Genomic DNA, 26,760 nt, shown 5'->3' with positions numbered 1-26,760 from the left:
TCACACTTTCGGAAGTACAGGGCCTTGGTTGACCCAGGAGCTCAGTGCACCATATTGCCATCAAATTATCAGGGATCGGAGTCTATAACTATTCTGGGAGTCACTGGTGGATCTCAAGAGTTAAGTAAGGTGGAGGTTAATATAAGTCTAACTGGTAAGCAGTGGAAGAAGCATACAGTTGTGACTGGACCTGATGCACCTTGTATTTTTGAAATTGATTTTCTGAGAGAAGGGCGTTTCAAGGACCCTAAAGGTTACAAAGGGGCTTTTGGAGTTGCTTCTGTAGAAATTGATGGACAAAAGCTGAAGCTGTCTGCTAGACCTGAACTTTCTGATGAATCTGCAGTTGTGGGACAACACAAGATTCAGGACATTAAATTGCCGGTTGCTTCTCAGACTGTGCATCACAGACAATAGAGAACCTACCCTGACTCTTTGTTGCCCATTCAGAATCTGAGCAAAACTCATTCACCTTTCAACAGTCCAGTGTGGCCTGTGCGAAAGCCGAATGGAGACTGGCGTCTGACAGTGGACTACCGAGCCCTGAATGAAGTAACTCCGCCTATGAGTGCAGCAGTACCAGACATGATGGAACTCCAGTATGAGCTGGAATCCAAAGAGGCCAAATGGTATGCTACCATAGACATTGCTAATGCCTTCTTCTCTATTCCCATAGCAGAGGAGTGCAGGCCTCAGTGTGCTTTCACCCGGAGAGGAATCCAGTACACTTTCAACGTACTGCCAATGGGCTGGATCCACAGCTCAAGCGTCTGTCATGCAGTAATCCATGATGCTCTGGAGGAAGGTGGTGCTCCAGAACACATCCAGTTCATCGATGATATCATCGTCTGGGGTAAAACTGCTGAGGAAGTCTTCGAGAAAGGCAACAAAATCATGGACATTCTTCTGAATGCAGGTTTTGCCATCAAGAGAGACAAGGTGAAAGGTCCTACCACAGAGATCCAGTTTCTGGGAGTGCGGTGGCAGGATGGACGCCGACACATTCCAGTGGATGTGGTAAATAGAGTCTCTACCATGGCAAATCCCACGCAAGAAACTCTACGTTTCTTGGGGATAGTGGGATTTTGGAGACTGCACATTCCTGGATACAGTCAGATTGTGAAACCTCTGTATGATGTGACTCGAAAGAGGAACAATTTCCACTGGGGACCTGAACAACAAGCAGCCTTTGACCAGATAAAGCAAGAAGTAGTTCAAGCAGTGGGTCTGGGACCTGTCCGAGATGGTCCAGACATTAAGAATATTTTGTACACAGCTGCAGGTGACAATGGTCCAACCTGGTGCTTGTGGCAAAAACCTCGAGGTGAGACATGTGGACGACCTCTTGGCTTCTGGAGTTGAGGTTACAGAGGTTCAGAGGCTAATTACGCTCCAACAGAGAAAGAGATTCTAGCTGCCTATGAAGGAGTGAAAGCAGCTTCTGAAGTGATTGGAACTGAATCACAACTTCTCCTAGCTCCCAGATTGCCAGTTTTGAATTGGAGGTTCAAAGGCAAGGGTTCCACACATTATGCCACAGACTCCACCTGGTCTAAGTGGATGGCTCTGATAACACAGAGAGCTCGAATGGGAAATCTTGAAAGACCTGGTCTGGTGGAGGTGATCTCAAGTTGGCCTGAAGATACCAACTGTACTAAACCTCCAGAGGAGAGGGTAACTCGTGCTGAGGAAGCTCCTCCTTACAATGACCTTTCTGATGATGAAAAGAAATATGCTTTCTTCACAGACGGTTCCTGTCGACTCGTCGGGAACAAGCGAAGGTGGAAGTCTGCAGTGTGGAGTCCAACACGCCGAGTTGCAGAGGCGAAGGATGGAGAAGGAGAATCCAGTCAGTTTGCAGAGGTGAAAGCTGTCCAGCTAGCTCTCGACGTAGCTGAACGTGAGACGTGGCCAAAGCTTTATCTCTACACTGACTCATGGATGGTAGCCAATGCTCTACGGGGTTGGCTAAAGAACTGGAAAAAGAATGGCTGGCAGAGGAAAGGAAAACCCATCTGGGCAGCCGACCTGTGGCAAGACATTGCTGATCGAATCGAGAGAATTCCAGTGAAAGTGAGACACATTGATGCTCACATTCCTAAGAGCAAAGCTACTGAGGAACAGCAGCACAACCATCAGGCAGATTTAGCTGCAAGAGTTCTCAAGTAGACAAGGACTCTGAACTTGATCTCGACTGGAAACACCGAGGTGAGATATTCTTAGCTCGGTGGGCTCACGATTCGTCAGGACATCAAGGCAGAGATGCAACATACCAATGGGCTCGTGACAGATCCATAGACATTTCCATGGATGCTATCACACAAGTCATCCATGACTGTGACATTTGTGCTGCTATTAAGCAGGCAAAGCGAATTAAGCCCTTGTGGTATGGTGACAGATGGTCCAAGTACAGATATGGTGAAGCTTGGCAGATTGACTACATCACTCTACCACGTTCTCATTCTGGTAAGCAATACTTGCTTACTATGGTAGAGGCGTACACTGGATGGTTGGAAACTTATGCAGTTCCACATGCAACTGCACGCAACACCATTCTCGGTCTGGAGAGACAGATCCTGTGGAGACACGGAACTCCAGAGAGGATTGAGTCGGACAACGGAACTCATTTCAAGAACAACCTTGTAAAGAGCTGGGCAAAAGAGCACGCTATTGAGTGGATTTTCCATATTCCTTACTATGCACCAGCTGCAGGGAAGATTGAACACTACAACGGTTTGTTGAAGACCACTCTCAAAGCCATGGGAGGTGGATCTTTGAAAAACTGGGAGAAGCATTTAGCACAAGCAACCTGGCTGGTGAATAGTAGAGGTTCAGTGAACGGAGCTGGACCGGCACATTCAGATCTGCTACAGAGAGCAGAAGGTGATAGAGTTCCTGTTGTTAGAGAAAAGAATCTGTTAGGTAAACTGTTTGGGTATTTTTGCCCTCCGGAGAGGCTAAACCTGTCCGAGGGGTGGTTTCAGCAGAAGGTCCAGGTCACACTTATTGGGTAATGCAGGAGAATGGTCAAATTCAGTGTATTCCACAAAGAAATGTAACTTTAGCTGAAAGAGTTTGACTTCAGACTGTCGTACAGCTACAACACGCCCAAAGGGCGTGAGGAATCTACAGTGCACGAACCCTGAGAGCCCTGAGTCAACTGAGAGTCCCTGTGTTCCTGTTTCCCTGTTTCCCTTTTCTTCACTTTGTCTGCAGAGAGACAAGCTGTTTTCCATTCTCTTATTTCCTGACTTTTTGGACTTCTGAATCATCTACATCTGAGTATAGCGGAACGGACTATGAACTTTACTCACGAACTGTAAATATGGTTTCCGATTGGATGGACAGTACGAACAACCAATGAAATTGTTTAGAAGGGATGGACTGTGGCCATTTGAGGCTGTGCCTTTAAGAAAGGGGCACACTGGCTAAATGTTTATAAAAATATTTTGGTATTCTAACGAATTTCATTGGCCAAGGTAAGGTGGGAGGTGAGGTTGGGCCCGGCGCAGCTGGGACTTTCTCTTAGTCTTCCTTTCTTCGCTGTCCCTTTTGGCTGGATCTGCTTCTGGGCTTCTTGCCAAGAGATACGCACTAACCAACTCCCTGTGCTGAGGCCTCTGCTGTACTAACTCCCCTTTTTTCTTTTCTTCTACCTCTTTGGGGGAGAAGGGAGGTAGGGGGGTGAAGGGGGCACAGGGGGAAGCCCCCTCTGTTGGGGGTCTGGTTTCTGATTGAGTTCATTTGCTGTATATTCCTGTATATATTGTAAAATACCTGTATTTGTTGTGTTACATCTAATCTGTTTCCTTGTAAAATATACTCATTTCTCCAACTGAGTTTTAGCCGCGGTTTCTTTCTCAGTGGGGGAGGGAAATCAGAGCCTTTCCTTTCAAACCACCACACCATCCCTTAAATGAGTGTTCTCCAGCTTTTGTTAGTCTAAGAATGCATTGCCAAATAACTCAAATACTTTCTGTTGGGTACTATCAACTGCATCCCACATTGAAACCTAATGAACTCATACTCCAAATAGAACAGAACAGAGAACAAAATGACTGTATGCCTAACAATCAGCAAATAATCTCATAGCATAAACTGTGAAACTTTTGATGTCAGTGATTTGGCCACAATAAGCAAGCAAGAGCAAGTGAGGAAATGGAACTTTGATGACATTCCTTGCTCAACAGCTGATGTCAATGCAATACTAAAATCAGTTTACTGGTCTCTATGACTTAGGAGCTACATAGCTGAAGGGGACAAAAAGGAAAATATGTGTTCAGCTTCCAGAAAGAATGCTTACAATAGTAGCAAGAAGCCTGTATATATGTCTTTCAAGCCAAACAGAAATGGTGTATTAGTGAAGGAAGAGATTTAAAGCAAAGGGGTTTTTCTTACCTGTATTCAGCTCCCCATCCTTTAACAAAACTCATTCTGATAGTACACATTCTTGTAAGCTGATAAACTGCTTCAAACCCCTGATTCACAGATTGAGCCAGAAGAGCAGCAAATTCTTGATTATTAAAGATTTTTAGATTACATCCTAAAAAGAAAAAAGAAGTAAAAAATTATACAATCAATGAATAACTTTGTTTGCTACACAGAAGCCTGAAACTATGAATAAATTATCAAAAGTAAAGCAAATCACAGAAACACAGAATCAAGAATGTTAGGGGTTGGAAAGGACTGCCAAAAAATCATCTAGTCCAACCCCCTGCCAGAGCAGGCCTCCACCTATACCAGATCACACAGGAACACATCCAGGTGGGCTTTGAATATCTCCAGAGGGGGAGACTACACAATCCCCCTGGACAGCCTGTTCCAGTGTTCTGTCACCCTCACAGAGAAAAAAATTTTTCCTTATGTTTCCATGGAACTTCCTGTGCCTCAGCTTCCACCCACTGCCCCTTGTTCTGTCATTGGGCATCACCGAGAAGAGCCTGGCTCCATCCTCTTGGCACTCACTCTTTACATATTTATAAACATTAATGAGGTCAACTCTTACTCTCCTCTTCTCCAAACTAAAGAGATCCAGCTCCCTCAGTCTCTCCTCATAAGGAAGATGTTCTGTCGGGAAGAGAAATCCATCGGCGAGGGGGGTGAGGGAAAGACTCGCAGCAATCAATATGATTGATAAGCAAGCTTCAACTTTATTGTTCCACACTTCCTTATTTATAGTCTTATCTTATACATAGTTAATTCTATTCTAATTTAACACACACTATTGGTTACTTTCTAAAAGGTTACATCATTGTTTTCACTACTCTGTGGAATTTCCTAATTGCTCTTTTTCCCAGATCTTCACCTACTTCTTATCTTGTTTGCCTTCCTTCTCAAGGGCAGCTTGACTTCAGCATACCAAGCATCAGACTTTTCCACAACTCCTACTCCATTGCTATATTAACAACAGAAAGTCCTTCAAGGCCTAATTTGCACAGATGTTCAAACCATTTCCCAACAATTCCCCCGTTTTTCTTTTGTGCAAATAAGGCCTTGGAGGTTATTCTTTGAACACTTTGCATAATACAATTATAAAGAAGCTTAACAATAATCAAAATTAGTACAATAATACCTAAAAAACCTTAAAACTTCTTTTATTAATTCTATAACCCACTGTCTGCAAGCTGAAACAAAATTCATTATTGCCTGTCATGTTGGCCCATGTCACCCATACAAGGCACGGTGCTTAAGTTGAACTAGTTAGAATGTTCTAACAGCGTTGGCATAATACATGGTCAAAGATAACAGACATTGTAAAGAAGAACTTAGATCTTAATAGTTCCAGTCTTTACATTTCACTCATTGACAGAGAAGACTTGATTATGCCTGAACACATTGCACACAGAGATTAAGACACAAATGCAATCCTTAGCACTATCTTTTACAATCTGCTTTAGGGGTATGTTGCATTTTTATTTTCTCTAGGATGGTCAAAAATCATCAATTGTTTAATGGCAGCAAGATTTCTTTAATCTGTAAAGGTAGATCTGGCCAGGCTCTAGCTTCACAGACAGAAAGCTTGCAGACAAAAAAGAGCTTCATTGCATTGCCCAATATAAAATTACACAAAATAACGTGTTTTCGCTCATCCTAGTAATTCTAATCTCTTAACATTCACACAACAGTTAAGCAGTCGCAACACTCAGTTAGAAGTTAGATGCTTTCTGTTGACATCTTGGATCATCGTGACAGTCCAGCTAAGCAGGTTTGCTGGTTGTCATTTTCATGACAGTTGTGCTGTGTCTTGTGGTGAGAGGGTTATAGCACTTCTAGGGTTGATGTTTCTAGGGTTACAGCATCTCTAGGGTTATCATGAGCTAATATTTTCTACTATAGGGGTATTCTCTCTTTTCCCCCCTCTTTTTTTTGTTTTGATTTTGTTTTGGTTCAGTCTTTGTTTGGCGAAATGTAAAGATGAAACTTTATCCCCTAGGATGTCTGCATTCAGAGGCACACTTAGTTAACAAGAGAGAAGACAAAGTTATCAAACAACCATAATATTCAGTCCTAATTCACATGGTGCCATGGTACATTCTTCTGAATGGTTTGTGATCCCAGATGATCGATGTTCAGCTTCATGGGAAATGGCTGTTTCCTCATGGTCTTGATTTTTGTAACCAGAGTTTTTGTACCTTTGTTATATTTTGTATGTTTAAACTTTTTCTTTGCACTTGTTACCTTTCTGTTTACCATTTTAAAATTTCCTGTTCTTTGCATTTGTTACCTTTTTTGATCACCCCCCCCTTTTTTTTTTTGTATTTTTGTATTTTTTGTAGTCTATGTCTAAGAAGGAAATCTAAAGACGTTATGTTAGCTAAAGAATACCGTTGAAAATGAATACCTATTCACTACAAACCTTAACATTATTACAATATTACATGGAGCTCCTTTGAAATGCCTAGGCAGACACAAAAACAAAGACAAGAAGGTTCGAACCAAAAGAAAATCTCACAAGGTGAACTCATCACTAAGTACTCACACCTCAGTACAACCAGGCTGGACAGATGGGCAGAGCCCAACGGCATGAAATTTAACACATCCAAGTGCCGGGTTCTGCACATTGGTCACAACAACCCCAGGCAGAACTACAGGCTGGGGTCGGAGTGGCTGGAGAACAGCCAGGCAGAGAGGGACCTGGGGGTGCTGGTCGACAGTAGGCTGAACATGAGCCTGCAGTGTGCCCAGGCAGCCAAGAGGGCCAATGGCATCCTGGCCTGCATCAGGAACAGTGTGGCCAGCAGGAGCAGGGAGGTCATTCTGCTCCTGTACACTGCACTGGTTAGGCCGCACCTCGAGTACTGTGTCCAGTTCTGGGCCCCTCAGTTTAGGAAGGATGCTGACTTGCTGGAACGAGTCCAGAGAAGAGCAACAAAGTTGGTGAGGGGTTTGGAACACAAGCCCTACGAGGGGAGGCTGAGGGAGCTGGGGTTGCTTAGCCTGGAGAAGAGGAGACTCAGGGGTGACCTTATTACTCTCTACAACTACCTGAAGGGAGGTTGTAGACAGACGGATGTTGGTCTCTTCTCCCAGGCGGCCAGTACCAGAACAAGAGGACACAGTCTCAGGCTGCACCAGGGGAGGTTTAGGTTGGAGGTTAGGAAGAAGTTCTATACAGAGAGAGTGATTGCCCATTGGAATGGGCTCTGCCTGGGGAGGTGGGTGGAGTCGCCGTCATTGGAGGTTTTTAGGAGAAGACTTGATGGGGTGCTTGGTTGTTTAGATGGTGTTGGATTGGTTGATGGGTTGGACGTGATGATCTTGAAGGTCTCTTCCAACCTGGTTTATTCTATGTATTCTATTACATAGAATTTGATTGTATGAATGCATGTTACTGGGTAAATTGCCATTCCAGAGCTTTCAAGTGAAAGAAACATAGGCTAAAAATAACGTGAAAAATAACAATTGCAATGATGCTAAGTTAAATGTAGCTATATGAAGAAAAGATGGTAATTGTAAGGTGCTTTTTTGGCAGAGACTGGAGGTGGCTTTGAGGGGGAGTCTCTGCAGCCCGGCATGTCGCTTCTTTCCCTTGCTTCTTTTTTTTTAATAAATCAATTCTCACAAGAAACTTAGAAATTTTCTTGTGCGGCCCATTCATAACACTCCTTCTTACCTTTTTTAAGATTGGAGTGATGTTTGCCTTCCTCCAGTCGCTAGGCACCTCTCCTATCTGCCATGATTTACCAAAGATGGTGGAGATCGGTCTGGTAATGACCTCCACCAGCTCCCTCAGCAGCTGTTGGTGCATGCTATCCAGACCCATGAATTTATGGATGTCCACATTACTTAAATTCCCTAACCCAGTCCTCACCAACCAAGGAAAATTCCTCCTTTGCCATGTCTTCCTCTGCGGCCTCAGGGGTCTGGGGCTCCTGAGGACAGTCTCCAGCAATATAGATGGAGACAAAGAAGGCATTTATTAATTCCACCTTCTTTATATCCTCTGTCACAAAGGTACCCACCTCATTCAGCAGTGGGCCTACATTGCCTCTAGTGTTAGTTTTTCCTTCTATGTATTTAAGGAAGCCCTTTATGTTGTCCCTTGACCTCCCTTGCAAGGTTGAATTCCAATAAATACATTCACTGGATAATTTTTATGCGAGATCTTTGGTAGGCTACTAACCTGGTGGAATTTTGCACACGGTCGCAGGATGCCAGCCATATCTTTGATTACAGTTGGGGCTCTGAACAAAAATCGCACTATCGCTTAGGCACTCAGCAAAGACTTCTCCACCAATGTAATAAAGACGTACTCCCCCTTCCTGTAGCAAATTCAAAGGAACTATAGTTATGATATGAATCAAGCAGAGTAACAAAACAAGAAAATATTTTGGTTCAGAGAAAGTCGAGTATTTTCTTTACAACAGAAACAGTTGTTTACAGGACCACACTGCTGGGTCTAAAGCTGTAGCAGGAGCTGTGCTGGGTTACACCATCCTGGGGTTGGGTTGCAAGAGCCCTGCTTCCCCCAGGGGACAAAAGAAACCTGATCCAGGTGGACTTGGTTTCTCCCTCCTGGGAGGAGGGGTCCCATGGGCCTAAATTGGTCTGTTCCACTCCCCCTTCCTGTCCAGCAAGACTATTAAGGGGGGGGCATGGCAGCCATCTGTCTCTCTGCTCCTGCCTTGCCTGTTTGAAAGGACACACCGCTGCTGCCAGCCTCCTAGCTCTACCACGTAGTTGGGCCTGATCTTCTCCCTGGCACATCCACACTTCTTTAAAGGACTTTAATCCACATACATCGAGGGAGATACAAGGCCATCCAAATTTGGTTTTGTATATTCTCCTATTCATCCTTATTCCTTACCCTTGTAAATCCCTCCTGTTATTGCTATAAATATTTTGTTTTAAAAATTTACTTCTACTTCCAAACCGACTCCAGATTGTTTTTTGGTGGATTAAACTCCAGTTAAGGCTTAAACCACCACAGGAGCAAAACACAATTTGCGGTTGTCCCCCATGAACACACAATGTTTGAAGGAAAATGAGAAAAATTTTTGGTCAAGAGCAAGACCAAATTTTCTAGCCATGTAATGACTTGTAACTAAATCCAAGTGAGAAAGTTGTATTCATTACCAAATAATTTTTTTTGCTTAAAGAAATACCACCATTGAAATGAAAATATTAGATTCAATATGTGGTGGGTTGAAAGGAAAGGCTCTGCTTTCCCTCCCCCACTGAGAAAGAAACCATGGCTAGACTCAGTTGGAGAAAGCAGACTATATTTACAAGCATATATAGGAAGCAGATTAGATGTAACACAACAAATACAGGTATTTTACAATATATACAGAAATATACAGCAAATAAACACAATCAGAAACCAGACCCCCAACAGAGGGGGCTTCCCCCCCGTGCCCCCTTCACCCCCCTACCTCCCTTCTCCCCCAAAGAGGTAGTAAAAGACAGAAAGGGCGGTTAGCAAGGCAGACAGAGGTCTAGGTACAAGGAGTTAGTTCTTATCTGTTGGCCAGAAGCCCAGAAGCAATCCAGCCAGAAGCGAGAGTGGAGAAAGGGAAACTGAACCCAAGTCCCAGCCGCGCTGGGTCTAACAATCTCACCTCCCCCTTAATTCGCCAATGAAATTTGTTTAGGATACAAAATGTTTATAAACATTTAGCCAGAGTCCCCCTTCCTTAAAGGCACAGCCTCAAACGGTCACACAACAGAATTAAAAACTGTGCTAATATTGAAATGGTGTATGTGAAATGGCAGAGACCACTATGGTAAAAACAGAAAACACAGGTATACCACCATCAACATTCTCCACTTACATGCATCCAATACTATTTCATAACTCAATGTATACCTCTGTACTACTTTGGCAAAAAACAACAGGAATTCATTTAGTCCTATTACCAAAAAAAAAGCTCATAAGAAATTCTTTTGTTCACTTTTAAATTGTGATCTTCTTGTCTCTCTAAGTGGAAAAAAAAATCTCTATGGGTTATTTCTAGCATAAGTAAAATAAGTAATGTACAATTGATTTACCAAAGAAAACTATTTATAATAAACAGGTCCTTCAAAGGCCATAGTTTATGTTCCTCTTTTTCTTTAAAATTGTTTTTCAAACAAAATGTGAGGTTCTCTATAAAAAAAAGTGAGAGCTCCTTACATTTTTGCTTTTCCTCATTACTGACTGTTTTGATCAGTCAGCACATGCATAGCCTGAGCTTTTGTACATCTAAAATTTTATTAGACAAGTATTTGGATTTGGCATAGAGGGAGTCAGAAGGTTCTACTAAAAAAGTATAGCTTTTTTACTAAAAGAAAAAAAATCTTGTGAATGGTACTAAATAAAAGAATCCATAAAATAAAATAAGTAGTTTATTGAATTTAAAGCCAAGATATTGCATTGTGGAAAACAATATTCTTTAGTAATCATTACACAGAAAATCATCATGTTATCTCAATGGTAGCTTTTCCCATTTCAGAAAAGAATTCAAGAAGTACTTTCAATGCCCATTCTGCATTTTATAAATTAGAATAAACTAAGCAACATGTTGATATTTTGTAATTAAAACTTAAATTTCAGTGATAAGCAACTTTGAATAGAAATGCTACCCAGGGCAAAGCGATCCAATGAGGAGCCTGAAAGCCAAAAACTTGCCCTTTGGGATGCTTTGATGCATCATCTTTTTCCAGAAGGCAGAGAATAGTAACACAAGCAACAGAAATCTCATACAGTTGAGTGGCTTCCTCCTGTGCCACTCTCAGTCTGACAGCTGTGTGACTGCTGCTGCCATCAACTTAGTGACTACTTATTGCAGAAAGACATCTCCTTTCAACTGAAGTCATCACTATAGCTCTTCCCAATTGCAACTGGCTGTGAGACAAACTGCTTCTCCCTGATTTCAGAAGTGGTGACCTCTGTGCTTTTGCACTTCTGTCCTCGGCAAAAGAGACCAAGCTCTCCTTTGTAAGTCTTGAGAGAAGTTCAATGGCTGGCAGCACAAAGGTGAAAGGATCCTAACACAGATCTGCCAATCCTACATGATCATTCTAGATAATTCAATGGCAAAAATTAAATATTTAAAAGACCAGAGATTTTTACCTATGTGTCGCCTTGTCATTTCCACTGTAGCATTTCTGTTTACATTGGAAAGCAGACCCAGACAAAATCGTTCTGAATTTGATGGATCTGTAAAGCCATCTACAGTCAGGGAAGGCTGTGATGCATGGAAGGTTTCTCCCACTCTTTGATTCAATTCATAATATGCTATTGAACACCAAAATGCAGGCTCCGAGTAAGTAACTGGTTGCAAGTCTAAAAAAAAAAAAAAAATTAAATAAGCTTAACACAGAATGTGAGGATGAAAAGAAATCTATCTGCCCTGCTACTCGTTTCTTCCAGAAATGACAGCGATAGTCTCCTCAAACTATTCAAATTATATTTTGCTTCCTATCATTTTTACCTACACCAGTAAACAGAATGGAATTCAATATTCCACACAAGGGAAGGAGGAGGGAAAGAATTGATCTAATCTGGCCACAGCTCATGTATTTCAGTACTTTCATTTTGATTGGCAAAATGATTAACCTAATATTACTGTGAATAATGGATATCGAGACATTTGTGTTGTCTTTCTATAACTTACAATAATTCTGGCAATGTTAATGAAAAGATGAAACTATCAAACATTGAACAACACAAAGGAAAAAAATAAAATAATATTCCCTTGTATTACATTATTATACTCTCTTTATCTAAAGGCAGCTCTAAACTACTTTTACTCTCCCCTCCTAGAGCTATCTTCCCTGTGCATCTTCAACTTTTCCTGCACTGCTTCCTCTTTTTACCTACCCATATTACTTAGCATTCTGAACTGCATTTTCCTGTAACCATTCCTCAACCAAGCCCAAGGTAATTTGATCTTCCCAAGGCATTTATACAGACATACAGCAGTGGCACCTGAACAAAGCAGGTGGGCAACTAATGCAGGATCAATAATAGTGTTGTGGTCACAGGTGAAACAGTACATGAGAAGAGCAGCAGAACACACATACAAGGGAGACAGCAAGTCTAGGCAGCACTATGGATAGGCTACTGTGCTTTAAACTATTTCATAAATGTTATTCCTGCACATACAATCATATCATTCTTCCTCTTTGCTAGAAGCTCAACAGTTACAGAAATAGAGTAGTTATTAACAAGTTATTAACCCAGCCCTATTATGTTTATTACGAAGAAGTCAACCCAATAGTTTCCTCCTAATACAGCTCTTACTTTTTTTAAAGTACATTTTAATTTTTAATGTAATTATATAGAGAGTAATCACACAGAAACAACTAAAAGTATTTCCATCTTACCCAAGCTATGATTAACTGGGGAGAGAGTACTAGGAGACAGCTCTGCTGGAGATCCTGTTGAAGCAATACAGATTGTTTCAGAGCAAATGATTCTTGTTATTTCAGATGGGTATGACAAATATCTAGATATACTTTTACATTAACATTTTCTGGAATAAGAAACCTCAGAAATCCTACAGTTTTCCAGCATGTCACATGCTTATTCTGAATTAAGATTACATTTAATTTTCCAGACTCCTAGGAACCTAACTCTCCTCGTAAAAAGAGGATTAATATCTTAGTGCACTAAAATATTATTACTTCATGCACACTCTGAACATAACTATTTATATGCTTCTTCAGTGAGAAATTAATGACTTTTTTCTAAATTCCATGAAAAAAAAATAATAAAAAGTGGATGAGGCAATCAAGATATTATCCCTCTATTCTCAAAGGAGAGGGTTTATCTCTAGAAAAGAACAAGCTGGATTTCCTCATTTGAGGAAATTATTCTTTCCTAGAAAGAGGAAGGCAAAAAAACTCAGAATAACATGAACTCTCCAACATAATTTGTTCACAAGTAGGCAAAATACAGAGAGGTTTTGCACAGGAACATTGCTACAGCAACTGCTGATGTCAGGCTTGTAAAATTAAGACATTTATCATCACATAGTGGAAAAATATTGCATTTCTTACAGAAATTAGTGTAGTCAATTCCAATTAACTGGAAAAGGTTGCTAACATTAGATAACCAAACACACATTCAAGTCTGCTAGCACATAGCAGGAGGTTCTTATCCAGTACATTTACTGTGCTTTGTTCAAGCCTAGGGCCAACCATATTATCTAGAAACCCTTTCATACAAAGTCACAAATGCTTATTGTTTCTAGTACTCTTTCAATATAGCATTCCATGCAAGAATTAATTTGAAATATGGCAGAAGCAATAAGGTTGTCAGAGTTCAGAGACGAATTCTCAATGCATCATTTCTGTAACTTGTTTAGGCCAACATATATTTAGGTTCGATGAACCTATTTCCAGAAGGTAAAGTTAGGTAGGGGTAGAATGAAGCCAGTCAGCTATTAAAATCTATTTTCAGGCTTTCTGATGAAGTCTTAATTAGACCTGCATGCTTTTATAACAAAACAAATGCACTTAATATGGTACAAAATGTTTTAAAAGCATTTCCATAGCAAAATATTACTTTGTTCACAAAAGACTGAAAGTGATATTTTAAACAGAAAACACCATGTTGTACAGAGGACTATTGGCATCATCCTTTGGGTTGAATTCATGCTGTTATGGAGAGGGACCACAACTAGTAAACCCAAGTCTTCAAAATAGTGAAAAAATAAATTTTACCTGTATCCATGCTTTGGGTCAACTGCTGGTCACTTGTTTCTCCATCTTCGCTGATATATCCCGGAGGTGGTGTTTCTGTCAAAAAAACCCAAACAACAAACCAAACAAAATCCACCTAGATTCAAGAACTAGGGAAATCTTTAAGATTTAGCATTTGGGGGTTTTGTCCACAAGTCCTCATGAGCTTCGTGATGCCTGAACACTGAATTATAATTTCATTTTGCTGTCCTTTTCCCCTTCCAGTTGGACTTCAAACCCATTACCTGCCTTATTGTTTACATAAATGTATCATATCTTGTATACCAGTCAATTGCTCAAATATGTTGTATAATGAGCAGATAATCTTTGTTTGTTCCATTTAAGACAAGACACTTTCATTACAACAAATGACAATTTTGCAGTTGTGATCAACAGCTTTCACATAAAGAGCCCCAAGTCTCTCACCTTCTCCTTGTCAGTCCCCTAATCATCTTTGTGTCCCTCCATTGGACTTTCTCCAGTAGATCTCTGTCTCTCTTAAACTGGGGAGCCCAGAACTGGGCATAATACTCCAGGTATGGCCTCACAAGGGCAGAGTAGAGGGGGAGAAGAACCTCCCATGATCTGCCATCCACACCCTTAATGCACCCCAGAATACCATTTGCCTTCTTGGCCATAAGGGCACATTGCTGGCACATAGTGAACTTGTCCATCAGGACTCCCAGGCCCTTCTGTGCAGAGGTGCTTTCCAGCAGGTGAGTCCCTAACCTGTATTGGTGCATGGGATTATTCCTCCCCAGGTGCAGGACTCTATGCTTGTCCTTCTTGAACTTCAATCATTTCCAATTCAACCCATGCCTCCTGTTTCCAGTTGCTAATCTGGATCTTTGGCACAGATGATTTTCCATACATAGCCTGTCTGAACAGAGAAGATTTCCTCCACCCAGTACTATTAATACTGTTTTAGAGTCCAATGTTGGGCACCACCACAGCTGGAAATAAAGACATTAAAAATTCTTAGCAGAGCCTGAATGCTGCCAGTAGTTTTGACAATGCAGCTCGACATGTCAGTAATCTGAAAGGGAACATACAGCCTCAAAGGTCATTCTGCACCTTCTTCACAATTGTCATCTTCCCAGCTGTAGGTGAAACCAACCTCTCTATAGACTAAGTACTAAAACACTATCACAGTGTAAAACTACCACAGTTTTCAGTCTGGCCTACGGCTAAAGAAAATGATACTCTTAAGCACGTGGCAGTTTTAGGCTATGCCTTTAAAATTAAGATGCGGATTTTGAGCAGATTTTGCTTATAAATACAGCTTCTATTTGCTTCTGAGTTAGTTGTGTTTAGTTAATGTGTGATGGGAAATTTCAACCCACCACATTACGCAAAATAATTGGCGCCTATTCAACGTGGGGCAATTGCTTGATTAATTCCTGCTCAGATTAAGGAAGCAAAATGAAGCTGTTTTAGATTCTGTGGCATTTGATATATTCTGCCCTTAGGGTGATAATTTACAAATGGTGCATCGGAATAATGCTCAATAATCTGGGAAGATATCTGATATATAAATTACACCTTTGGTTTAAGTACAAACTGCAAATGTTGCATGATCGCTGTTTTGGGCTCTTTTGGCTTAAGAAATATGAGAATGTCACTGTGACTACTTTGCCCGTAGAAATGTATGAATTCAGCATTCCTGTAGGTGAAAGCTATTGAGCAGTAGCAGCTGGGATTCCAAAGTGATTTATTTGCTGTGTGTGATTCTGCTGTCAGTAATAACTAATGTGTTCTTGTTAATGACCTTGCTACGGGAGAGACGAGCAGCTAATAAAAGTTTTATTTTTAGACACAGTAGACATAGGCGAAGCAGTTCTAACTCGAATCCAGAGATTTCTAGTGATGAAGAGACAGGGGAAACAGTGTGGAACAGTGTAGTGGTTTGAGCCTTAACTGGGAGTTAAGAGCTCAGATGGGGACAAGGCTGAGAATCTCTCCCCTGCTCCCCGCCTCCTCCCTCCCAACAGAGAGGAAAAAAAAGGAAAAGGAAGGAGCAAATCCACCAAGAAATAATTTGGAGTTGGCTTGGAAGTAGAGAGGTAAAGAGTTTTCTTTAAACTATATATATATAACAATAACAGGTAAAGGTTCACAAGGGCAAAGAACAAGGATGGATGGGGGGGGGAACCCAACAAGAATACAAAATCAGTCTTTCTCTCTGAAGAGGCGCTGTCGGGAAGAGCGCAATGGAGACTATGACAAGCACCAATATGGTTAAAGCATAGCTCAACTATTCTGACATCTCTTGCTTTTATAGGCCTCTAAAGTTAAGCTTGTTTACACAGTGCTCCGCATAGCTAGTTTCTGTGATTAGAAACTCCTTCTTTCCAAGGTCAGACAGCAGCAGAGCAGCTTTTTTCATCAGCTGCCATGTCTTCTTAGCCTTCTGTGCTGCTCCAAGGGCAAGTTGCCCACTGCCCCAGCTCCTACACTTCTTCCCAGGCCTGATAGTGTGGATTGTTCATTATTCCCATCAGGTGTCCACGTTCTGCCAAAAAATCCTCCACAATACCCCCTTTTAAATTTTTGAACAATCCATGCTTGGGAGATGATTTTTGTGGTCACCGATACACAACAATACTTTTGCGGTCAATGTTTTCTTGGCCCATCAAAGGGTCCACAAATTCAACACAGTTTCCCAGCAACAGACTAATCAGGCAAGGCAACATCAGTAACATTACAATCATAATTAGCAATATTAATGTGACTGTTTGAGGCTGTGCCTTTAAGAAAGGGACAGTGCTGGGACACTCTGGCTGAATATTTTGTAAACATCGATATTCTAGATGAATTTCATTGGTAGATTGGTAGAATGCAGCTTTAAGTTTTAGTGCAGTTAGAATCGTGTTCTGTTCCTCTTTGCTCTCCCTTTCCAGCCTGTCTGCTTCTGGGCATCTAGCCAGAACGACCATGGATAAGTATTAATCCTGCATGTGCTTGAAAGCCTACTAACTTTTTTTTTCCTAATAACTGCCTTTTTCTCTCTCTAACCCTCTTTGGGAAAAAAGGGAGGTAGGGGGAGAGAAGGGGGTACAGGGGGAATCCCCCTCTGTCCGGAGGAGGGGGTCTTGTTCCTGTATCTTTCTTTGCTGTATATTTCTGTATGTAAATTGTAAATACTGTATATATTGTATACATATGCTGCATTTTTCCCACTGCTTGTAAATAGAGCATTTCCTTTGCTTTTCCGTCTGAGATAGCTGGGGGGTTTTTTTATTCCTTCTTAGTGGGGGAGGGAAGGCTGGGCCTTCTCTCTCAACCCACCACATTCCTTTTTTGGCGCCCAACATGGGGCACGAGAATAGCTTGATTTATTGCCTGCTCCAGTCGGATTAACAAACATGAAGGTGTTTTGGATTTTTAAGCAATTGCTCTTTTCAATATGTTCAGTCCAGATCTACAAATATTATTTAGGCTTACTTCTCAATCAAATAGGTAAATATCTAATCCATAAATTTTATTTATGGTTTATGTATAAGATCCAGCTTCTGTATGACCGCTGTCTGGGTTTTTTTAGGCTTAGTAGATATGGAAATATAACCACTCTGCCGATTGAGATAAGGGAGTTTAAGATTACAGTAGGTGAAAGAGCAATTTTAAGTGATGGCTGGGATCCAAAGGTGATTTATTTGGTGTGTGTAATCCTGCTGCTGGTGATAATTAACGTGTACTTGTTAGTAGCTTTGCGCCGGGAGAAGAAGGCATCTAAGGCCTGCTTCATTATTAAGCATAGATCAAAGAAGAGGAGGCACACCTCTGGCTCTGCCCCAGAGACTTCTAGTGATGAGGACAGTGGAGAATCTGTGCCAGTTAAAGATAAAGCTAAAAAGTCTATCGGAAAGGCTGCTTTGAACAGTGCTGTTGCTGATTCTGGCAAGCAGCCAGGGGTGGTGGCAGCTCCCAACATGGCGGCTCCCCTGTCTTCACCAGCAGCCATTAACGAGACAAAGTCATTTCCTGCTTCCTTCTCGACAGGACCGGAAGGGTCCTCTGGAGCAGCTGATCTGTCTCAAAACCTGTCAGCTTCTGTTAAGGCGGCTGTAAATTCAAACACAGCTCCAATTAAGCAAGTAGCAGTTTTAAAGACTAGAAGGGGAAAGGCCAAAGCTGATCCAGGAGCCAATGGGGGAGAACAGACGGATACTGATCCTGGTGAGGGAACTTCTGCCAAAAAAGAGCCTGCTGAAGAGGAAGAGAAGGTTTATTTTAAAGATATAGCTGAGTTACTGAGATCATCACAGGATGGAGATGCAGCTAGGACAGCATCTAGCAGTGGTGCTTCTCAGCTTAAAAAGGTCCTTAGGAGAGTGACAGCAGGATTATGAGGACAACAAGTAGAGGAAGATGTGATAGATGTGAAGATGTGATAGATGGTGAAGCAGATAACCTTCAGGGATGTTCTTCACCTCGTGAGGGGTTTGGAACATAAGCCCTACGAGGAGAGGCTGAGGGAGCTGGGGTTGCTTAGCCTGGAGAAGAGGAGACTGAGGGGTGACCTTATTACTCTCTACAACTACCTGAAGGGAGGTTGTAGACAGACGGATGTTGGTCTCTTCTTCCAGGCGGCCAGTACCAGAACAAGAGGACACAGTCTCAGGCTGTGCCAGGAGAGGTTCAGGCTAGGGGTTAGGAAAAAGTTCTATACAGAAAGAGTGATTGCCCATTGGAATGGGCTGCCTGGGGAGGTGGTGGAGTCGCCATCACTGGAGGTTTTCAGGAGAAGACTTGATGGGGTGCTTGGTGCCGTGGGTTAGTTGTTTGGGTGGTGTTGGATTGGTTGATGGGTTGGACGTGATGATCTTGAAGGTCTCTTCCAACCTGGTTTATTCTATGTATTCTATGAAACGTGCGTAAGGATTACATCACAGCATATAAGGAGCCAGTTCTAGCTTGGCTTGGTAGATGGTATGATACAGGTGCTCCAGCTCTAATAGTTGGAGACAAGTCAGAAGCTCAGCTAGGAACTCTCTCAAAGGATAATGGAATAGATAGACATCTAGGCAAGGCTCTTGGTAAGGTTGATCTGTGGATATGCCCTTTAATGGCAGTTCTCCTGAGATATCCTTCCCGAGAAGATCTTCCATGGAATCCTAAGCCCTGGACTACCATAGATGAGGGAATTAAGCGTCGGAGAGAATTTAGAATACATAGAATAAACCAGGTTGGAAGAGACCTTCAAGATCATCGCGTCCAACCCATCAACCAATCCAACACCACCTAAACAACTAACCCATGGAACCAAGCACCCCATCAAGTCTTCTCCTGAAAACCTCCAGTGATGGCGACTCCACCACCTCCCCAGGCAGCCCATTCCAATGGGCAATCACTCTCTCTGTATAGAACTTCTTCCTAACATCCAGCCTGAACCTCCCCTGGCGCAGCCTGAGACTGTGTCCTCTTGTCCTGGTACTGGCTGCCTGGGAGAAGAGACCAACATCCGTCTGTCTACAACCTCCCTTCAGGTAGTTGTAGAGAGCAATAAGGTCACCTCTGAGTCTCCTCTTCTCCAGGCTAAGCAACCCCAGCTCCCTCAGCCTCTCCTCCTAGGGCTTGTGTTCCAAACACCTCACCAACTTTGTTGCTCTTCTCTGGACTCGTTCCAGCAAGTCAACATCCTTCCTAAACTGAGGGGCCCAGAACTGGACACAGTACTCGAGGTGCGGCCTAACCAGTGCAGTGTACAGGGGCACAATGACCTCCCTGCTCCTGCTGGCCACACTGTTCCTGATGCAGGCCAGGATGCCATTGGCCCTCTTGGCTGCCTGGGCACACTGCAGGCTCATGTTCAGCCTACTGTCGACCAGCACCCCCAAGTCCCTCTCTGCCTGGCTGTTCTCCAGCCACTCCGACCCCAGCCTGTAGCTCTGCATGGGGTTGTTGTGGCCAATGTGCAGAACCCGGCACTTGGATGTGTTAAATCTCATGCCGTTGGACTCTGCCCATCTGTCCAGCCTGTCGAGGTCCCTCTGCGGAGCCTCTCTACCCTCCAGCAGATCAACTCCTGCCCCCAGCTTGGTGTCATCTGCAAATTTACTGATGATGGACTCAATGTCCTCGTCCAGATCATCAATAAAGATGTTAAAGAGCATGGGGCCCAGTACTGATCCCTGGGGCACACCACTAGTGACTGGCCGCCAGCTGGATGTGGCACCATTCACCACCACTCTCTGGGCTCGGCCCTCCAGCCAGTTCCTAACCCATCACAGTGTGCTCCCATCCAAGCCATTTTGCTGTTAGAGAGATACTCTATGGTGAACATGAAACTCTGAATCCTGACGATATTCCTGTAGGAACTGGTCTTGCTAAAAAGCTCATCAAGCTTGCTCCTTCCAATTATGCAAATATTCTGGCAAGCAGAATTGTAGCAAGAAATTATGGTGGAGATCCTCCTACGGTTGGCCAATTCACTGATCAAATGAGACAACTGGAGGATAGAATGACACGTGTTTCTTCGGTTTCAGCCATTGAAACTCTGCTGAGATAAAGAATTGCATGAAAGAGCTGAAGGATGAAATTAAGGATTCCATATCCCAATTGGCACAAGGAAATAATTTTAATTCTTCCTCCAGGTGGATGCAGGTTTCATCTGTGAGGAATAGACATCCTCCAAAGAGGTCATTCCAAAACAGGCCAAACCAAAACAGACCACCAAGGCAATCACGTAGGATTATTTGGATTACCCTGTGTGATCAGTTTGGTGAGAATATGAACAGATGGGATGGTCAACGAACTTCTAATCTTTTCAGGAGGCTGAGGGAACTGCAAAGTGGCAGAACCGGAGGTAGCAATACCAGAAGGGCAGCTGTTACATAGAATACATAGAATAAAACAGGTTGGAAGAGACCTTGTGGTGAAGGCACATTGTGCCGAGACATTGAATCTTGCCCCAGCATGTGGGCAAGCTCCCCCTCCCTCAGGAGGAAGACAAAAGCCAGGCTAGCACGCTGCTGGTGCATGCTGTGCTCGTGCATTCTCCAAATATGGAAGAATTCTAGCTTCATGCTTTCCCATAGGCTGAAGCCAGTTGTTTATGAGAATGCCCATTGGTCAAACCCAGCCTCGAGGTATTCTATAAGTATTACCCCAGTGAGTAAACAAGTGCTTTTCCTGCCTTCCTGCCTTCCTCCTCCATTTCTGTCTCTGTGCTAGCTCGAGAGTTAAGTCCGAGCCACTGCCTCTGCAACTGAGTTTATTGTTGAGCTTCTGTTACATACATGCACGCATATCAAGTCATCTGCATGTGAGAAGCGACTGGAGGAATTATTTCCATAGAGGAAGGATACCACGCTGAGCTGAGAAGCCAGCGTTGTCACAGCCAGTCCCACTGACCGGGAGAGGAACCCCCCGCCGTCGCTACTGCATGGACTGGATCAACCCCCGAGGGTAAGATCTGCCTAATTATCGGGGAGAAGGGACTTGACCGTGCCAGGTCCCCGCGTAATTGCTTAACCCCACTATAGTGGAGAGAAGAGCACCACGTGCCGCTCCGAGCCCTGTTAACTCCAGGGATTACTCAGCAGCATTCGTGCTTACACTGCACTGAACTCCCCCCCGGACAGCTCCGGGTATCCTGCTGTTGCTTTGAGCCCAGCAGACGAGAAGCTGCTGCCTGAGAGAACTTGCCGAGCCGGGGCCGCCCCTGCAGATCCGCGTACTGCCGCGTCCCCCAGGCAAGTCTGCCGGCGATCACCGTCCCGCCGTGTGGTGTGGATCAACTCTGAGGACCAGCTCGTCTCCGGACCAGCCCTACCAGCCCGTCCTCTCGTGCAAGCCAGCTCTGCGAGACCCCAGTCTCGAACCGGCGGCACACAGGACAGAGCTCCGTCTGAGCTCGACCCGAAGCCGCGCACGTCCTGTCGAGTCGCCATCTAGTGGCCAAGCGGTGGAACTGCACCCTTCTTGCATATAAATATAGAAATAGCTTGTAATTAGCTCAAATAAGTTCTAATCATAATACTAAGCCAGTTATGGGATATATTTCACGAACGTGCACTAGAACATGTATATAAGTTGGTGATTCATCGGTTATTGACAATTTTATAATAATAATAAAAAATTAATTTTCATAAATCATAAGTCATAAGTAATAAAGCAATAACCTCCCTCTTCACCACAGACCTTCAAGATCATCGTGTCCAACCCATCAACCAATCCAACACCATCCAAACAACTAACCCATTGCACCAAGCACCCCATCAAGTCTTCTCCTGAAAACCTCCAATGATGGCGAATCCACCACCTCCCCAGGCAGCCCATTCCAATGGGCAATCACTATTTCTGTATAGAAAGCCTGAGACTGTGTCCTCTTGTTCTGGTACTGGCTATTACAGTTCCCCAAAAAAACTGTAATAGCTCCAACAGTGGCTCCATTTCTAACACTGCACAGTGTGCTCATTGCACCTGTGGACATGTTCCCCATAACTAGGGGTGCCCTGCCTCCCGCCAGGGGGAGGAGAGGGGTAATAGAGATAACAGAATCTATTGGGATGTGTACATCCAGTGGCCTGGCACTTCACACTTTCGGAAGTACAGGGCCTTGGTTGACACAGGAGCTCAGTGCACCATATTGCCATCAAATTATCAGGGATCAGAGTCCATAACCATTCTGGGAGTCACTGGTGGATCTCAAGAGTTAAGTAAGGTGGAGGTTAATATAAGTCTAACTGGTAAGCAGTGGAAGAAGCATACAGTTGTGACTGGACCTGATGCACCTTGTATTTTGGGAATTGATTTTCTGAGAGAAGGGCGTTTCAAAGACCCTAAAGGTTACAAATGGGCTTTTGGAGTTGCTTCTGTAGAAATTGATGGACAAAAGCTGAAGCCGTCTGCTAGACCTGAACTTTCTGATGAATCTGCAGTTGTGGGACAACACAAGATTCAGGACATTAAATTGCCGGTTGCTTCTCGGACTGTGCATCACAGACAATACAGAACCAACCGTGACTCTTTGTTGCCCATTCAGAATCTGATTCGTCAGTTGGAGAGTCAGAAAGTCATCAGCAAAACTCATTCACCTTTCAACAGTCCAGTGTGGCCTGTGCGAAAGCCGAATGGAGACTGGCGTCTGACAGTGGACTACCGAGCCCTGAATGAAGTAACACCACCTATGAGTGCAGCAGTACCAGACATGATGGAACTCCAGTATGAGCTGGAATCCAAAGAGGCCAAATGGTATGCTACCATAGACATTGCTAATGCATTCTTCTCTATTCCCATAGCAGAGGAATGCAGGCCTCAGTTTGCTTTCACTTGGAGAGGGATCCAGTACACTTTCAACAGACTGCCAATGGGATGGATCCACAGCTCGAGCATCTGTCATGCAGTAATCCATGATGCTCTGGAGGAAGGTGGTGCTCCAGAACACATCCAGTTCATCGATGATATCATCGTCTGGGGTAAAACTGCTGAAGAAGTCTTTGAGAAAGGTTACGAAATCATTGACATTCTTCGGAATGCAGGTTTTGCCATCAAGAGAGACAAGGTGAAAGGACCTACCGCAGAGATTCACTTTCTGGGAGTGCGGTGGCAGGATGGATGCCGACACATTCCAGTGGATGTGGTAAAGAGAATCTCCACCATGGCAAATCCGACGAACAAGCAAGAAACTCTACATTTCTTGGGAATAGTGGGATTTTGGAGACTGCACACCTCTGTATGGTGTGACTCGAAAGAGAAACAGTTTCCACTGGGGACCTGAACAACAAGCAGCCTTTGACCAGATAAAGCAAGAAGTAGTCCAAGCAGTGGGTCTAGGACCTGTCTGAACTCATCCAGACATTAAGAACACTTTGTACATGGCTGCAAGTGACAATGGTCCAACCTGGTGCTTGTGGCAAAGAGCTCCAGGTGAGACACGTGGACGACCTCTTGGTTTCTAGACTCGAGGTTACAGAGGTTCCGAAGCTAATTACACTCCAACAGAGAAAGAGGTTCTAGCTGCCTATGAAGGAGTAAAAGCAGCTTCTGTTATACACAATTATTCAGTATTCAGTATCACTAAGGTTGGAAGAGACCTCAAAGATCATCAAGTCCAACCTGTCACCACAGACCTCATGACTAGAGTAGGGAGGCCACTACTGCCCACTGCAGGCTTGAACTCACAACCTTCCCATTAAGGGTCTTATGTGCTACCAACTGAGCCACATTTCTGAAGTGATTGGAACTGAATCACAACTTCTCCTAGCTCCCAGATTACCAGTTTTGAATTGGATGTTCAAAGGCAAAGGTTCCACACCACATCATGCCACAGATGCCACATAGTCCAAGTGGATGGCTCTGATAACACAGAGAGCTCGAATGGGAAATCTTGAAAGACCTGGTCTGGTGGGGGTGATCTCAAGTTGGCCTGAAGGTACCAACTGTGCTAAACCTCCAGAGGAGAGGGTAACTCGTGCTGAGGAAGCTCCTCTTTACAATGACCTTTCTGATGATGAAAAGAAATATGCTTTGTTCACAGACGGTTCCTGTCGTCTCGTTGGGAACAAGCGAAGGTGGAAGTCTGCAGTGTGGAGTCCAACACGCCGAGTTGCAGAGGCGAAGGATGGAGAAGGAGAATCCAGTCAGTTTGCAGAGGTAAAAGCTGTCCAGCTAGCTCTCGACATAGCTGAACGTGAGAGATGGCCAAAGCTTTATCTCTACACCGACTCATGGATGGTAGCCAATGCTCTGTGGGGTTCGCTAAAGAACTGGTAAAAGAATGGTTGGCAGAGGAAAGGAAAACCCATCTGGTCAGCCGACCTGTGGCAAGACATTGCTGATCGAGTCGAGAGAATTCTAGAGAAAGTGAGACACATCGATGCTCACATTCCTAAGAGCAAGGCTACTGAGGAACAGCAGCACAACCATCAGGCAGATTTAGCTGCAAGAGTTTCTCAAGTAGGCATGGACTCTGATCTTGATCTCAACGGGAAACACCGAGGCGAGATATTCTTAGCTCGGTGGGCTCACGATTCATCAGGACATCAAGGCAGAGATGCAACATACCAATGGGCTCGTGACAGATCCATAGACATTTCCATGGATGCTATCACACAAGTCATCCATGACTGTGACATTTGTGCTGCTATTAAGCAGGCAAAGCGAATTAAGCCCTTGTGGTATGGTGACAGATGGTCCAAGTACAGGTATGGTGAAACTTGGCAAATTGACTACATCCCTCTACCACGTTCTTGTTCTGGTAAGCAATACGTGCTTACTATGGTAGAGGCAAACACTGGATGGCTGGAAACTTATGCAGTTCCACATGCAACTGCACGTAACACCATTCTCGGTCTGGAGAGACAGATCCTGTGGAGACACGGAACTCCAGAGAGGATTGAGTCAGACAACGGAAGTCATTTCAAGAACAACCTTGTAAAGAGCTGGGCAAAAGAGCACGGTATACCAACAGAACCTTCACCTTGGACTTCCGGAGGGCAAACTTCAGCCTCTTTAAGAAACTTATTTGTAAAGTTCCCTGGGTACCAACCCTCATGAACCGAGGGGTCCAGGAGGGTTGGACCTACTTCAAACAGGAGCTCTTGAAGGCACAGGAACTGGCGGTCCCCATGTGCCGAAAGATGAGCCGGCGGGGAAGGCGACCGGCCTGGATGGACAGGCAGCTCCTGAAGGATTTAAGGGAAAAAAAGAGGCTGTATCACCTTTGGAAGGAGGGGAAGGCTTCTCGAGGTATGTTTAAGGAAGTGGTTAGACTATGTAGGAATAAAATTAGAGAGGCAAAGGCCCAGTTGGAACTGAAGCTGGCCACCTCTGTGAAAGATAACAAAAAGCAATTTTACAAATATATCAACGCTAAAAAGAAGGGCAAGAAGAACCTCCACTCCTTACTGGACCTGGAGGGGAACATGGTGACCGAAGATGAGGAAAAGGCTGAGGTCCTGAATGCCTTCTTTGCCTCAATGTTTAACAGCAAGGTAGGAGTCCAGGATGAGTGGCCTCCTGAGCTGGATAATAGGGTCGGGGAGCAGTGTAATGCCCCAGAAATCCATGAGGAATTAGTCCGGGACCTGCTGAGCCACTTGGACACCAATAAGTCCGTTGGACCGGATGGGATCCATCCTAGGGTGCTGAGAGAGCTGGCAGATGAGCTGGCCAAGCCGCTCTCCATCATTTTCCTCCAGTCCTGGCTCACTGGAGAGGTCCCAGATGACTGGAAACTGGCCAATGTGGTCCCCATCCACAAGAAGGGACGGATGGAGGAACCTGGAAACTACAGACCAGTCAGCCTGACGTCAGTGCCAGGGAAAGTGATGGAACAGATTATCCTGGCGGCAATAACTGTGCACTTGAAGGAGGGCCAAGGGCTCAGGTCCAGCCAACATGGATTTAGGAAGGGCAGGTCCTGCCTCTCCAACCTGATCTCCTTCTATGATCAGGTGACCCGTCTGGTGGATGTGGGGAGGCCTGTGGATGTAGTCTATCTGGACTTCAGCAAGGCCTTTGACACCGTCCCCCACAGTAAACTGCTGGCTAAGCTGTCAGCTCGTGGTTTGGACCACAACACTGTGCTGGGTTAGGAACTGGCTGGAGGGCCGAGCCCAGAGAGTGGTGGTGAATGGTGCCACATCC

General features: G+C 44.0%; 1 protein-coding gene across 1 annotated transcript in view; it reads right to left on the bottom strand.

The window, feature by feature from the left end:
- LOC128899328 (mothers against decapentaplegic homolog 2-like) overlaps positions 1-26,760 on the bottom strand; it is a 168,393-nt gene that overhangs the window by 16,505 nt on the left and 125,128 nt on the right. Inside the window, exons 6-11 of the mRNA XM_054177719.1 lie at positions 14,152-14,226; positions 12,811-12,864; positions 11,555-11,767; positions 9,058-9,066; positions 8,624-8,752; positions 4,399-4,543 (exon numbers count right to left, since the gene is read on the bottom strand). Of these exons, the coding sequence (XP_054033694.1) occupies positions 4,399-4,543; positions 8,624-8,752; positions 9,058-9,066; positions 11,555-11,767; positions 12,811-12,864; positions 14,152-14,226 (625 nt within the window). The remainder of the gene's footprint in view (positions 1-4,398; positions 4,544-8,623; positions 8,753-9,057; positions 9,067-11,554; positions 11,768-12,810; positions 12,865-14,151; positions 14,227-26,760) is intronic.

Source organism: Dryobates pubescens, chromosome W, assembly GCF_014839835.1.
Source record: "Dryobates pubescens isolate bDryPub1 chromosome W, bDryPub1.pri, whole genome shotgun sequence".
Lineage (NCBI taxonomy): Eukaryota > Metazoa > Chordata > Aves > Piciformes > Picidae > Dryobates > Dryobates pubescens.
Note: the sequence above shows the minus strand (reverse complement) of the source record. Positions and strands in the feature narration are given on the sequence as shown.